Source organism: Microtus oregoni, unplaced genomic scaffold (assembly GCF_018167655.1).
Source record: "Microtus oregoni isolate MIOR12 unplaced genomic scaffold, Mior012 000057F_ref0000458, whole genome shotgun sequence".
NCBI lineage: Eukaryota > Metazoa > Chordata > Mammalia > Rodentia > Cricetidae > Microtus > Microtus oregoni.
This window is the reverse complement of record NW_024543833.1, coordinates 127,958-141,856: the sequence shown is the minus strand read 5'-3', so window position 1 is coordinate 141,856 and position 13,899 is coordinate 127,958. Positions and strand designations below refer to the sequence as shown.

Below are 13,899 nucleotides of genomic sequence, written 5' to 3'. Positions count from 1 at the left end.
GGAGGGGAATGGGTGTGGCTTGTCTCTTAAAGGGACCAAAACCATAACAATAAAGCTCATTGATTCACCAAATTCTACTTTGTTGGTATTTGTACATCCCTATCTGGGATGAGAGACACCTGTTTCTGTCTCTCATGAAAGACAGAAAAGGTCGTGTCACACATAACCCCCACTTGCTGAAGTTGTATCAATATTTTACATAGTTCAGCATCTTTTCCATTTCCCTCCCTCCCTTCCTTCTTCAAGACAGGGTTACTCTGTTTATCAGCTCTGGCTGTCCTGGAACTCTCTTTGTAGGCCAGGCTGACCTCAAACTCACGAAGATCCTCCTGCTTCTGTCTCCCAAGTGCTAGGATTAAAGACTTGCGCCACCAATGCCTGGCCCATGTTTATTTATTTAAAATAGAGAGTCTCTCTGCTATACATCAGTTCCCCTGTAAGAATGAGACGATTACTGTGTGTGCTAAAATGTGCTCAATATTAACTTTACAGTTTCTTGACCAGTCCAGGAAATAGGATTTCTTCTTTTCCTTGGAGGTTTGGCAGGATTTACTCACTAAACTGCCTGGTCTGTGTATGTTATAGATGGAGGTGGGAGACAAAATATCACTACCTCTTAGTGAATCAGATGACATATTTTACATTTTTCTAGTAAAGTACTTTTATCCCTTTTTCCCTCCTTCAGACAGTGTACATGTAAGCAATTGTTCTATCTCCAGCTTGACTCTGTTCTGTGGTGTGTGTGTGTGTGTGTGTGTGTGTGTACATGACATACTCTGTAGCTCACCCTGTTACCTTGGATCTTGAGATTATACTCTGTCTTCAACTTTCTCAATGTTGGAGTATTAGGCATGAGTGCTTGAAAAGTTCTTGTTGCGTTACTTTTTTCTTTGAGGAAGAGTAGCTTTCATAGCCCATACTACTTTCAAATTTGCTATCCTCCTGCCTCAATGTCTATATTACAAGGATAGCGGGTATATATCACCATGCTCAGTTTCTTTTACCGTCATCATCATCATCATGACTATCATCACTTTGTTTTTGATATAGGGTCTCTGTATTTCTTGCTGTGGTAGAATTAGATAAGAAGACCTTGAACTCACAGAGATCTTCAGCTTCAGCATCTGGAGTGCTGGGATTTAAAGGAATGTGTCATCATGCCTGGCCTTTTTATTATTCATAATAATATGCATTTGTTTACATTTTTGTTCTTGGGTTTAACTTCATTTTGTCTTCTAGTTAATTGTTTTTGCTTTATCCTTCAATTCCTCTGCTTTTGGGTTGATTTTGATTCCATTTGTTTCTTGAACTATTTTCTATAATTATAGATAAACATTTAGAGAGATGTCTAGAGCTGTGGGTTTTATAGATTTTGTAATCTAATATGTTGTTTTGTAAAGATTTACTTTTATTTTTTGTGTTCGTGCTTTGTATGTGTATCAATTTCTAATCAACTAGAATTTACCTAAATTTCAGACTTTTTGTTAGTTCTGTCTCATACTTAATTAACATTTGGAAAGTTTCAAGAAAACAGTGTATTGATGATTACAGATAACTAGAATATTTTCCTACTTAATGAGATATTTTTTAATGTGGTGCGTCTAACTTGTCTCCATATACACTACAGCTTTAAAATTTTCTATAGTTTGTTTTTAACTGAATGTGATTAGATTGGATTATAGGATTATATTCCTAGTTTTAACTTTGTAATTTGTTGTATTTTGTGGCTTTTGGTTTTTGAGATAGGGTCTCTATATAACCCTGGAATTCACCTTGTAGACCAGGGTAGCCTTAAGCCTTAAATTCAGAGAGATCCACCTGCCTGCCTCCTTTTTTTTTTTTTTTTTTTTGGTATTGCAGATTGAAACCAGGGTCTTGTGAATAGGACTTTAAAGGCCTTGCTATTGAGTTATCCCTAGTTCTGTGCATCTTTAAAAAAACAAACAAAATCAAATATTTTTCTGTAGAGAAATTACTTTTTTCAGAGCAAGTAGAAGCTAAATACATAGTGTAGAATAAGAATAAAAAGCTAACAAAAATCAGCTTAAAAGAGTATACTAAAGATACACACATCAAACATTGGTGAAGAAAAATAGCCAAAAATCCATTCTTGAGCTACTCTCACAGCAGGCTAACCTTACCCCTTGAGGCCTCTGATGACTTGACTACACTCCCTTCCCAAAGTACCTGGATGAAAGTTGCTGCTAAAGCCAAGTTAAAAAAGATAGCATCTTTTAAAAAGTCCTATTTTTAACTACACAGATAATGTAAATAGCTATGTGTATATTAGTGCAGGTGTCTGCAGAGAGACACCTGTGACCTGCTTGTTGTGTGTGCTGAGAATTGAACCCTTATCCTCTGAAGAGCAGCCAGTGCTCTTAATTACCAAACCATGACTAAGAATCCATGGTTCTGAGTCTTGGTCCCTGTCGCCTGTATGTAGACTTCAGTTTCCAGATTTTCCACTGGGTCTCCTAGACCCTTACACCATTGTCTTTGCAGAATTTTCAATGTAAATACTATCTTGTACAATTCAGAGTCCTGTGATTCCACATTCTTATTTCTAAGCTCTTATCCCTGTTGTCTTTTTAGTTGGTACTTCCTTCCCCCTGGGGTTAAGAGCTTTAGTCTTGCAAGAAAGGAATCCAGGCTGTCTCATGCCTAACTGATGAGGTAGGATAGGAAAGACCCCAAGCCACAGAGAGATGAGGGTCTCCAGAGAGTAGGTTTTGGATGGGTGGCTTCAGGTTTCTTCCTTTCTCTTGAAGATGATTCATGTGTGCCACAGGTAAATCTCACCTCTGTGCTTTACCTCTTGTTCAGATTTGACTGAGCATTACTTCATAGCTAGACCTAAAAGAGCTTTAGAGTAGTTACTAGATTTAGTGACTGAATAGTTGAGATATGTAAAGCAGGAATTGCTTATTATGTTTGTTTTACGTTCAAGTATGAATCAGTAAGTATATGAGATTACTCTTGATTTTTAAGAATTCTATCTACTCTGCTCCTTACTTGGTAGAGATCTTATTCTCATTTGAATACCAAGTTGGAATTTTTAATCATTTTTGAAGGATTACTGTTAAATAGGATGTATGTGATTTTTAATCTTAACGTTTTATTTTTTTGTTTATTTTTGTTTTTTTAGACAGAATTTCTCTGTGTAGCCCTGACTGTCCTGGAACTAACTTTGTAGACCAGGCTGGCCTTGAACTCACAGAGATCTGCCTGCTTCTATATTGACTGAGATTTCTGTCCTGCCTGTTCCCACAGCCGATAAGCCCCAAAGAAACTCAGAGAGGTCTACATTAATTATAAACTGGTTGACCTGTTAGATCAGGCTTCTTATAACTCGTATTAGCCTTTAATTCTTGTCTGTGTTAGCTATGTGGCTTGGTACCTTTCATCAGTGAGACATTCTCATCTTGCTTCCTCTGTGTCTGGGTGACAACTGCAGACTGAATCTTTCCTCTTCCCAGAATTCTGCTGTTCTTCTTGCCCCGCCTCTACTTCTTGCCTGGCTACTGGCCAATCAGCCTTTTATTAAGCCAGTACAAGAAACAAATGTTTACAGGGTAAAACCATTGTTCCACAGCACTTCGTCCTCCCAAGTGCCAGGATTAAATGTGTGCGTCATCAGTCTGCCTTATTCTTAATATTTTAAAGTTTCTTTAAAAAATATTTTGTCAGCCGGGCAGTGGTGGCGCACGCCTTTAATCCCAGCACTTGGGAGGCAGAGGCAGGCGGATCTCTGTGAGTTCGAGACCAGCCTGGTCTACAAGAGCTAGTTCCAGGACAGGCTCCAAAACCACAGAGAAACCCTGTCTCGAAAAACCAAAAAATTTTTTGTCTGTTCCTCAATATTTGAATATGGGTTAAAAGTGCATTGGCTTTGGATACCAGTTACAGATGGATTTTGTAGATTTACTAAGCAACACTAAAAGTTTTATCTTACGTAAAAATCCAGCTTGTTGTTTGTTTAATTAGTGAACAATTTTGTACAAATACTGTTTTATATTATGAGGTCTCAGTTTTGAAAAAGAACATTGTCATTGGCTAAAGAATTTATAGTGAAGAAACAAATAGGTATTTATAATGGAGCATAGTCTGACAATAAGATGTTTATTAAAACCAAGAGTGGGTTTCCAACATAAAGAGAAAAAACAAAATCTGATTTAACATAACTCAAATGGAAGTTTCAAGAGAAGATAACTTTTTGAATCTTAGCATTCTAAGTGGTGTGGTATATGTAAATATTGATTACTATCAAGAAAAATCTTATTTTACAGTATGATTTAATGGGTTTTTAAAATATACTTCATGATGACTTGTCTTTTTTTCTCTTTTTCTTCCCTTTTAGAATATGGTTTCTAGTTTTAGGGTTTCTGAGTTACAAGTGTTACTAGGCTTTGCTGGACGGAATAAAAGTGGGCGCAAACATGACCTCCTGATGAGGGCGTTGCATTTATTGAAGAGTGGCTGCAGCCCTGCGGTTCAGATTAAAATTCGAGAATTATATAGACGCCGATACCCACGGACACTTGAAGGACTTTCTGATTTATCCACAATCAAATCATCAGTTTTCAGTTTGGATGGTAGTTCATCACCAGTAGAACCTGACTTGGCTGTGGCTGGAATCCACTCGTTGCCTTCTACTTCAATTACACCTCATTCACCATCATCTCCTGTTGGTTCTGTGCTGCTTCAGGACACTAAGCCCACATTTGAGATGCAGCAGCCATCTCCTCCCATTCCTCCTGTCCATCCTGATGTGCAGTTAAAAAACCTGCCTTTTTATGATGTCCTTGATGTTCTCATCAAGCCCACAAGTTTAGGTAAGTATTAAGAAAAATTACTTATCATTAAACAATGTTTTAAAGTAATCAGCCTCCAACTATTTATTAATGATTTTCTGTTAATACCTTAAAAATAATACCGAGAGTTGGTAAAATGGCTCATGGGGTAAGGACCTTTGCTGCCCAGTCTGAGAGTCTGAACTCAGTTACCAAGACCCGCAGGGTGAGAGGAGAGAACCTATTCCTGGAACACATTCTCTGATCCTGCATACGCGTATCACAGCTTGCACACTCTCACAGATAAATAAATGCTACAAATATTAAAGAGAGCTGATAGCCACGCATGGTGGTCTTCAGTAACCCAAGAGATCTTTTGGTTTGAGGCCTGTCAGGATTACATAGTAAGTCCTTATCTCAAAAGCAAAAACAAAATCACTCCCATCCCCAAAATCAAGGGACTAGGAAGATAGATGCCCTGGTGCATAAAAGCAGTAAGCTTGAGGACCTGAGTGTGTATACCTAGAACCCATATAGATCTAGACTTGACAAATGCTTCTGTAATCTCTGTGTTCCTACAGGGAAATGGGAAATGGAGACAGAAAATCTTAGACATACACACACATGACTTATACCAGAGGTATTGCTCTAACTTATATGCCCTTGCCCGCATTGGCACATGTGAATGTAGATAAATGTTGAAAAAAATACAAAAAAAGAAATCAGGCATGTTTCTTATGCCTATAGTCCCAGTACTTGGGAAACTGAGACAAGAGGTTCGCTGAGAATGTGGCCAGCCTGGGATACATAGTACTGGCCCAACCAGGGTTGCGTAGTAAGATCCGTGTCAAAGGCAAAATGAGACAACTAAACTAGAACTAAATTAGAACAAACTAGAACTAAAAAATTGAGGTATTGTTGCTGAATATTTAAGTGTACAAGTAAAGAATTATTGTAGTCATATCTGAAATTTAATGTAAAAATGTTACATCATTTGAATGTCCTTTAGTTTTTTTCTTTCTAATTTTTAAGAGCTGTGTGTGTGTGAGAGAGAGAGTTGAGTAGGGAGGGATGTTAAAAGCCAATATAGAGCTTATCCTCAACTGTTTTGTTTGTTTGCCTTTTGGAGTCTTAGTGTGTAGCCCAGGCTAGACTGGAATGCTATTTTACTGCCTCAGCCTCTCAAGAACTTAGATTACAGATCTATCCCTGCACCTGGCTAACTTTTTTCTTTCAAATTTGTGTGTCTTTTGTTTAATTCTTCTGCCCTCTTAATTCCTGTGGCTAGAACTACCTCCTATATTCTTTTTATGTCTTAAGGACTCAGATTGCTTTTGTGTGAATTGGGAATAGACTTAAGGCCATAATGTCTCTATCATATTTTTGATAGTGTTCCAGAGCTCTAACTTTTGTTTAATGTAGTTTTCAGGTGCTTTCCTAACACATATTTATCTGTTAGAGGCTGAAGAGATGACATAGTGGGTAATAGTAAGTACTGCTTTTGCAGAAGACGCAGTTTAGTTTCCAGATCAGGGTGGCTCACAGCAGTTGCACTACAGCTCCAGGTGACCTGCACACCTTTATACCCATACACAAGCACGTACACATAATTAAAAGAATTGATCTAAAAATAAGCCTTTTATACATATTTTTCTAAAGTGGGAAAGGGTATTTATTTGTTATTTTGTATGTATGTAGGTGGTACAATATATCTTGGTGACTCAGGATGAAGTCTTCAGACAGGACTGGTAATGAGGTTAGGATGGTCTGATTGTTGACAGGCCAAGATGGCTACTTGGTATCTTACTTTGTTTCATTTATTTATTTTTAACAGTTTAAATTCTGTAAACTCATTGGCCTTTTTGCCATTATTAATGCTATTAAAAACAGATCTTTGACAACAGTGAGATGGCTCAGAGAGTAAAAGGTGTTTGCTGTGGAACCTGATAACCTGAACCGAGATGCCTAGAACCCACATAGTAGATGTCTGACTTCTCAAGTTGTTTCTGATTGTTTGTGTGTATGTGTGTGAACACATACAGATGTATGTAATGTCCAACACCACAAAAAATACATATCCTTTAAATTTTTATATGAAAACTTGCTTCTTTAAACTTTTTATTTTGAAAATTATTGTTAGAGGGAAAGCAATATGCCTCAGTGGATCAAAGACACTTATTGCCAGACCTTAAGACACAAGTTTGATATCTATAATCCACACGATGGAGAGAATTGGTCCTTTCAAGTTACCATCTGGCCTCTACAAGTGTTCTGTTGTGTGCATATACAATAGAAACAAACATAAAACACTGTAACAGAAAGCTGAATACAGTGAGTGGCACATGCCTGTAACACTAGTTCTAATTGGTCTTAATAAAAAACCTGGAGTCAATTAAGGTAAATACTGAAAGGTCAGAGAAGTAAAGGAACCATTCATTAGAGAGACTTTTTACCTCTACTGAATTCTCAAACTGAAGGGAGGCAAAATTCTGTCTCCATGAATCCTCAGACTGAATGCCCTGTGCTCCTGTCTCCTTCAGTTTTATATTCCTCTCGCCTCCCAACCTTATTCCTTCTTGTCTCCACCTTCCTAGTGCCTTTAGGTGTGTGACTCCCAAGTATTGGGATTAATGGTGTGAGCCACCACCACCTGGCTTTTCTCTCTGGATCACCTAGTGTAGCCCAGGGTGGCCTTGAACTCAGATCCACCTGTTTTTGCCTCCTGAGTGCTGGGATTAAAGGCTTATGCCACCACCATCTGTCCAGGAAAGTGGTTTTTTTTCTATTTAATAAACTTAATAAAATAAACTTATATTGGGCATTCCAAGTTTTGTTTTTTTGAAACAGGGTCTCTCAATGTAGCGTTGGCTGTTCTAGAATTCAAGGCCATAGAATTTCACCTACTGCTGCCTCTGTGCTGGCGTTAAAAGGATGTGCCACTATGCTCAGCTGGAGATACTTTATCTTGGAAAGTAGTTAAGAAAGCCTGTATCTTGCTCATAAGCAGATTATAATGCTAGAAATGTGTATAATCTGTTTATCGTTATCCTCAAGCTAAAATAGTCTGTTCATATGTTTCTCTGTATTCATGTTTGTTACTGTTTCCATAAACAAATACTTACTTTCCTTTTCTTCCATTCTTCTCAGATGATAAACATCAGAAACACAGGAAGGGAAGGTCTCCTAGGATCTCATTTCTGGTTCAGGCAGAGACATTTCAAAATTGGCCATGTCTAAATGTATTGTTTATTTTTTTTTCCTATTCTCTATTTGAAAAGACTTGCAGTTGTAGGGCCATTGTGTTGTCTTCCTGTTGAGGAGGGTTATTATTCTTTTTTAGATAGCTGTGAGTCCTGCCCTATAGAGATTCTCACCAGGACAGTCTCTTAGTGCTTTTGGAAGTGTATATTCTGTCTTTAGATTATAGTTGGTCTGTTACCTTGGTGCTGTCAGAAGTCTGGTGTACATTTACAGTTTTTGCTCACTTAGAATATTTTAGTATATGAAATGTCAGGCACTATTCCTACAGTTCTATATACATATCATCTTTGAGCATTTTACTTATATTTCTGAGTATATATATTTATGAAAGATTTAAAAATGCCTAGATGAAAAGTTGAGCCCAAGAGCTCAATATTTAATTGAATATTTAAATGAATATTTAAATTTTTGATGTTCAGTGAAGTTTAGTAACAGCTTCAAAGGCTTTGTGCTAATTTATTTTTTCTAACAGCATGTGTTTGTATTGTTTTTCTTGGTTCCTCACATTGTATTACTGTTTTTTAAATCCTTGCTAATCTCAAAGATTGTCATTTTAGTAGGTTAGCTTCTTTTCATATCTTTTAAGTCTTTCATATTAGGATATGCTCAGTAAGCTCCTGAGTATGATCAAACGAATATAAAGTGATATGCTCATTAATGTTAAATCCATTAAAATGAATGGCTTAAATCATTTGAATAAATAAAAACACAAACATATCTTAATAACTCAGATAATTAATGAATATTAATTTGGAGGTGGCCATGTAGTCTAATCGTAGGAAAGGTAGAAAAAATATGAGACGACTTTATGGAGAATGTCATGTAGTTTAGGAGTTAGTAACAGGGAAAAAGGAAACACGAAGCCGGGCAAGGCGTACATTCCTGTAATTTGGGAGGCTGAAGCAAAAGGACTGCACAGCAAGACATGTCAGAGAGGGCGTGAAACTGTAGCAGGGTCCTGGGCTGGAACTTAGGGGTCAAGGACTTCTCTAGCGTGTGTGAGGCCCTAAATTTGATCCCCAGAACTGACAAGTGAGCAGATCAGAGTAATAACAGTATGTAGTTATGATTAAGTACTATAAATTATGCTCAGATTTTGTATTGCCCTAGCTAATGGGGAATTCAATTAAGCTTTCTTATAGAGACTTGAGGAAACTTGTAATGACACACACACACACACACACACACACACACACAATTAGAATTTATGTCAAGAAAGGAGAGAGCTTTTACTAATCAAAGAAGTTGAAATTGTAGTGGATAATTGTAAAACCAAATAGTGAAGAAAGTAAATAGGCTTCAGGAGGCTTGTGAAGTACAGGTTTGCTAGGAAAAGAGCCAAGATTTTTGTTGATGGAGGGCTGTATCGAATGGAATTTAGACATGGCTTATTCAGACTTGGGAGCCTATAGCAGAGGAATGGTGATGGAACTCATGCTGAAGAGGACTAACTCCACGCATGTTCTCATGGGAACTTGATGGCGTGGTAGACATGAGCAGTGATGTCAGTAAGAATGGGCTAGGGTGCTGGGAACGCAGCCCCGCCGCCCTTACTACTACAGGGATGAAGACGTCAAACAACAGGACTCTGGAAGATAAAGAATACCGAAGTCAAGATTAGGACTTCTGGGAATTGGACTATTAGTAGCTATTTCCTTCTTTTCATAATTCTGACGCCATTTTACTATTTTTCAGATACAAGAAATCTCAATTCTTTGACCTCCTTAGTTGACTTTTTTAGTGGTTGGTTATTAATAGAGTGATGACATCTGTTGTTTGGAAGAACCAAATTATCAAAAATATAATTTGATACTTTGATAGCATTTGATAATATAATGGCCTTATTTTCTCCAGTTACCATTGTATGTAAATATTAGCCTTTGTGCATCTTTATAAACTTTTGAAATTCAATACCACCTTTTATTTCAAGCAGTGTTTTGTTTTTTTTTTTCTTCAGCTGGTTTTTCGAGACAGGACTTTGCTGTAGCTATTGTCTTGGACCTAACTCTTGTTGACCAGACTGGCCTCGAACTCACAGAAATCAGCCTGCCTCTGCCTCCCAAGTACTGGGATTAAAGGCTTAGCCACAACCACCCGGCTTTCAGAGTGTATTCTCGTGTGACTCATCAGCATGCCATCTCTATTTCCTTTCACCTTGTGAAACTGAATCTCTGAGCCCATGGAGCTGTCATTCTCCATTTCTCCTCCAGCTTCTGACAGCCGCATTTCTGCCTTCTTATCTGATTTTCACAATAAGTACCTCATGTGAGATAATACGGTATGGCTTTTTGCTACTTGACTTATTTCACAGTTAATATAATGTCCTCTATACTTGTCCTTAGCACTTGAAGCTGCAAACCACTGTATAATACTGCCTTTTTCTTGTCCACTTGTCTGTCTGGACATGGGGTTGCTTTCATAGTTTATCTGTTATGAATAATAATACTTTCATGAACATGACAATAAGTATCTCTATCCAAAAGTAGAATTGTTATATCATATGGTAATTGTTTTTAATTTTTAGGCAACTATGGTACTGTTTTCCATACACTTTCTTGCTCTGCTGTGAACTCAGATTTGCATGAGAATTTTCTCCACACCCTTGCCAAAATGTTCTGGTTTTGGGAGGAGTGCTTTATTTTGGATAGTAGCCAACACAATGGATATAAAGTAGCATAGAATTAAAGTTTTCACTCGGATTTTTCTAATTAAGAGTAGTAATTGAGAACTTTTCATGTGATTATTAGCTATAGTGTACATTGTTTGGAGAAAAGTTTTTTCAAATTCTTTGCCTAGTTTTGAATTGGGCTACTTTTATTTTCATTGTTGAATTTTAGGAGGACCTCACCATGTCTTCTTTCTAACACCCATTTACTTTTGATTCAGAGATACAATCTAATAAAGAACAAAAGAGTGATCTTTGATGACAGGTGCAGTGATTGATGGGGATGGAAGCCAAGCACAGTCTTAGATGATGTAATACATTAGCTCACTCACTATTTTAGGTTAGCCTAAACTGAGCCACAAATCTACCTATCAGACTTTAAAATTTTTTAAAGTTTTATGTCCGTGTACCATATGCATACCTGTTGCTCATGGTGGCTAGAAGAGGCCATTGGATCCCCTGGAATTGGAGTTACAGATTGTTGAACCTCTATGTAGATGCTGGGAATTTAACCCCCGTCCTTTGGAAGACCAACTAGTGCTCTTAACTGATAGCCATCTCTTCAGCCCCTAATGAAACTAATTATTACATCTCTTTACAAACCACTCCCAACCTGAGTACAACTTCTAGAGAGCAGTCTTGACCAAAATACAAGCCAGCTTAATACAATATGTCAATATAATACTTCCAGAGAATGGACTGGATGGCTTAACAGACTTTATATTTTATTTAGAATATTTAATAAGGTATGTTAAGATGCGAATTTTTTATCTATAAATATTTTACCAAGCCAGAGTCATTATTATCAAGTAGGTGGCAAAATGCATATAACAGACAATAGCTTTTTTCGTCGAAATATTTCATTTATTTACTTATTTTGAGACAAGGGTCTCACAATGTAGCCCTGGCGTTGAACTCACAGAGTTCTGTTTGCCTCTGCCTTTGAGTATTAAAGGTGTCCACCATCTGGCCCAAATTTTACTTTTTTTGAGTGCATGCGGGTATCATCAAAGTGAGAAGGAGGTCTTGGACCTTTTGGAACTGATGTGGATGTTAAAAGTCTAACTTTGGTCCTCTGTAAGAACATTGAGCACTCTTAACAACCGTACCATCTTGACAGATCCCTCATTTCCCTCCCTCCCTCCCTCCCTCCCTCCCTCCCTCCCTCCCTCCCAAGGACTTAATACAGATTACCAGAAATATACACCTTCACATGTGTTTCACATTTGGTTTATAAAACAGTCATAAAAAGTAAAAAAAAATTCTCATATTAATTGGGAAAGATTTAAACTTTTATGTTGTGTGTGTGTTTGCACGCGTGCGTGCACACACCTCATTTTTACTTTGTTGTTTTTTGGGCACTCTGCACTTGTGTTATATGTTTTCAGATTTATGACTAGAGAAACCCAGTGCTTATACTATTAAATAAGATGGAAAACACTGTATGTGTTTACTTGGTTCACTTTGTTTGTGATAGTGATTAGGCTTAGGGCCTTGTGTGTATTAAGCAATCATTTTATAGCCTCTAATCACTTTGTGGTCACTTACAATATCATAATATGGGTTATTGTATTAGATTTCATAGTTAAGAGGTCGTGGATGAACTTAACAATTAACAGAGGAAAAGGGAAAACCATACAAAAGGGACAGAAGAGCAAGAAGGAACTGAGGAAGTGGAAACTCTTACTTTATGTCCTGTAATTATATCGTGTAATGTAAAGCTTCTTCACATGTAATGTTTAAACAGCCCCTCTCTTTCCTCATTTTAGAGATAGTCTGAGAAAATATGAATTAGCATTATTATATTTCTAAGAAGCATAAATTCTGCAATAAGGTGCGCATGCTTTTACTCAATAAGTTAGTATTTTTCTTGGTTTGGTATGACTGACAAGGAGGGCCTTTTGACCTTAGACATTTTAGTTGTCACCTTGTTCATGATCTGGGATAATTACAACACTAACATACAGAAGTTACTTTTGCTTTCTCTTGGGTGATGTTGCAGTATTTTATGGTCAATTACCCTTCCTATGTGTCAGTGGGCTCTGTTATTTATTTATTTTTGGACAGGGCCTCTGTAGCATTGAACTCACTATATGGCCCAAGGTGGCTTTGAACTCAGGATCCCTTTGCCTCAGCTTCGTGAGTGCTAAGATTACAGCCATGTGCCTCTGTGCCTATAATGAACATTAGAACATCAGTGAATAATGAATTCAGCAGTATTGACATGTTACAGTTCTTCGTGAAGTTATCAGTACATTTTAGCTTTTAATAATATAGTTTAACAGTGTGACTTTGCCATGTAATTCTTTTTTATAAGCAATTTATAAGGTTATCTTTTATAAGCAATAATTGCTATTTACCACATTTACCTAAAGTTCTGAAAATTTGGATTTTCTTTTGTTGGTTGTGAGTAATTAAATATAAAGTACTGAAATAGGAAACAACAGAGAAATTACTCAAAACATCAGTTTTTTGTATTGCATTACTGGGAGAGAGTTTTTCTGACTCTCATGAGATAGTCTGGAATGAAATGTCATCTTGAATGATTTTATTGTATTTTTGACATCACAATATAGTTAATGTTTTAGAATACTGAATGATCAAGTATTTAAAAGTAAGCTCATTTGGATAACTACTTAGAATTAAATATGAATGCAATTTCACACAATACTGAAGTTTAGAGTGTTAAATTTAACCTTGAACATTCCAGGATTTAGCCAACACTTTCTCAAGTTCCTGGTTATTTCAGGTGCTTATTTGCTAATAAATTTTTTTCCCTCCTCAGTTCAAAGCAGTATTCAACGGTTTCAAGAGAAGTTTTTTATTTTTGCTTTGACACCTCAGCAAGTTAGAGAGATTTGCATATCAAGGTAAGAGGAATGTTTTAAATACACTTTCTCTCAAAGGTTATGTGTGTATCTTCTAGAGTTATCTTAATAACTGGGTGAGTTAAATAGAAGTTTATTCCAAGATTGAGGTATTGATGTTTTGTTACTCCAAAAGCCTTTCCTTGGGGCTTATACATTTCCTGTGTCACACATGAATTTTTTCTGTTGTAATGCATTCCACTATGCAACATGACAGTGTCATGATACCATGTCTGTTACCTTAAGAATTTTAATTGCATCGATGATGACAATTACAAATACAGTCATTGTGAGTGAAGACTTCCATGTATAAACT

The 13,899-nt window shown here is 36.9% G+C and overlaps 1 protein-coding gene across 9 annotated transcripts in view; it reads left to right on the top strand.

Moving 5' to 3' along the window:
• Pias2 (protein inhibitor of activated STAT 2) overlaps positions 1 to 13,899 on the top strand; it is an 81,452-nt gene that overhangs the window by 29,846 nt on the left and 37,707 nt on the right. For all 9 annotated transcript variants that reach the window (XM_041639170.1, XM_041639168.1, XM_041639164.1 and 6 more), the window contains 2 exons: positions 4,358 to 4,832; positions 13,502 to 13,586. In XM_041639170.1, the coding sequence (XP_041495104.1) occupies positions 4,358 to 4,832; positions 13,502 to 13,586 (560 nt within the window). The remainder of the gene's footprint in view (positions 1 to 4,357; positions 4,833 to 13,501; positions 13,587 to 13,899) is intronic.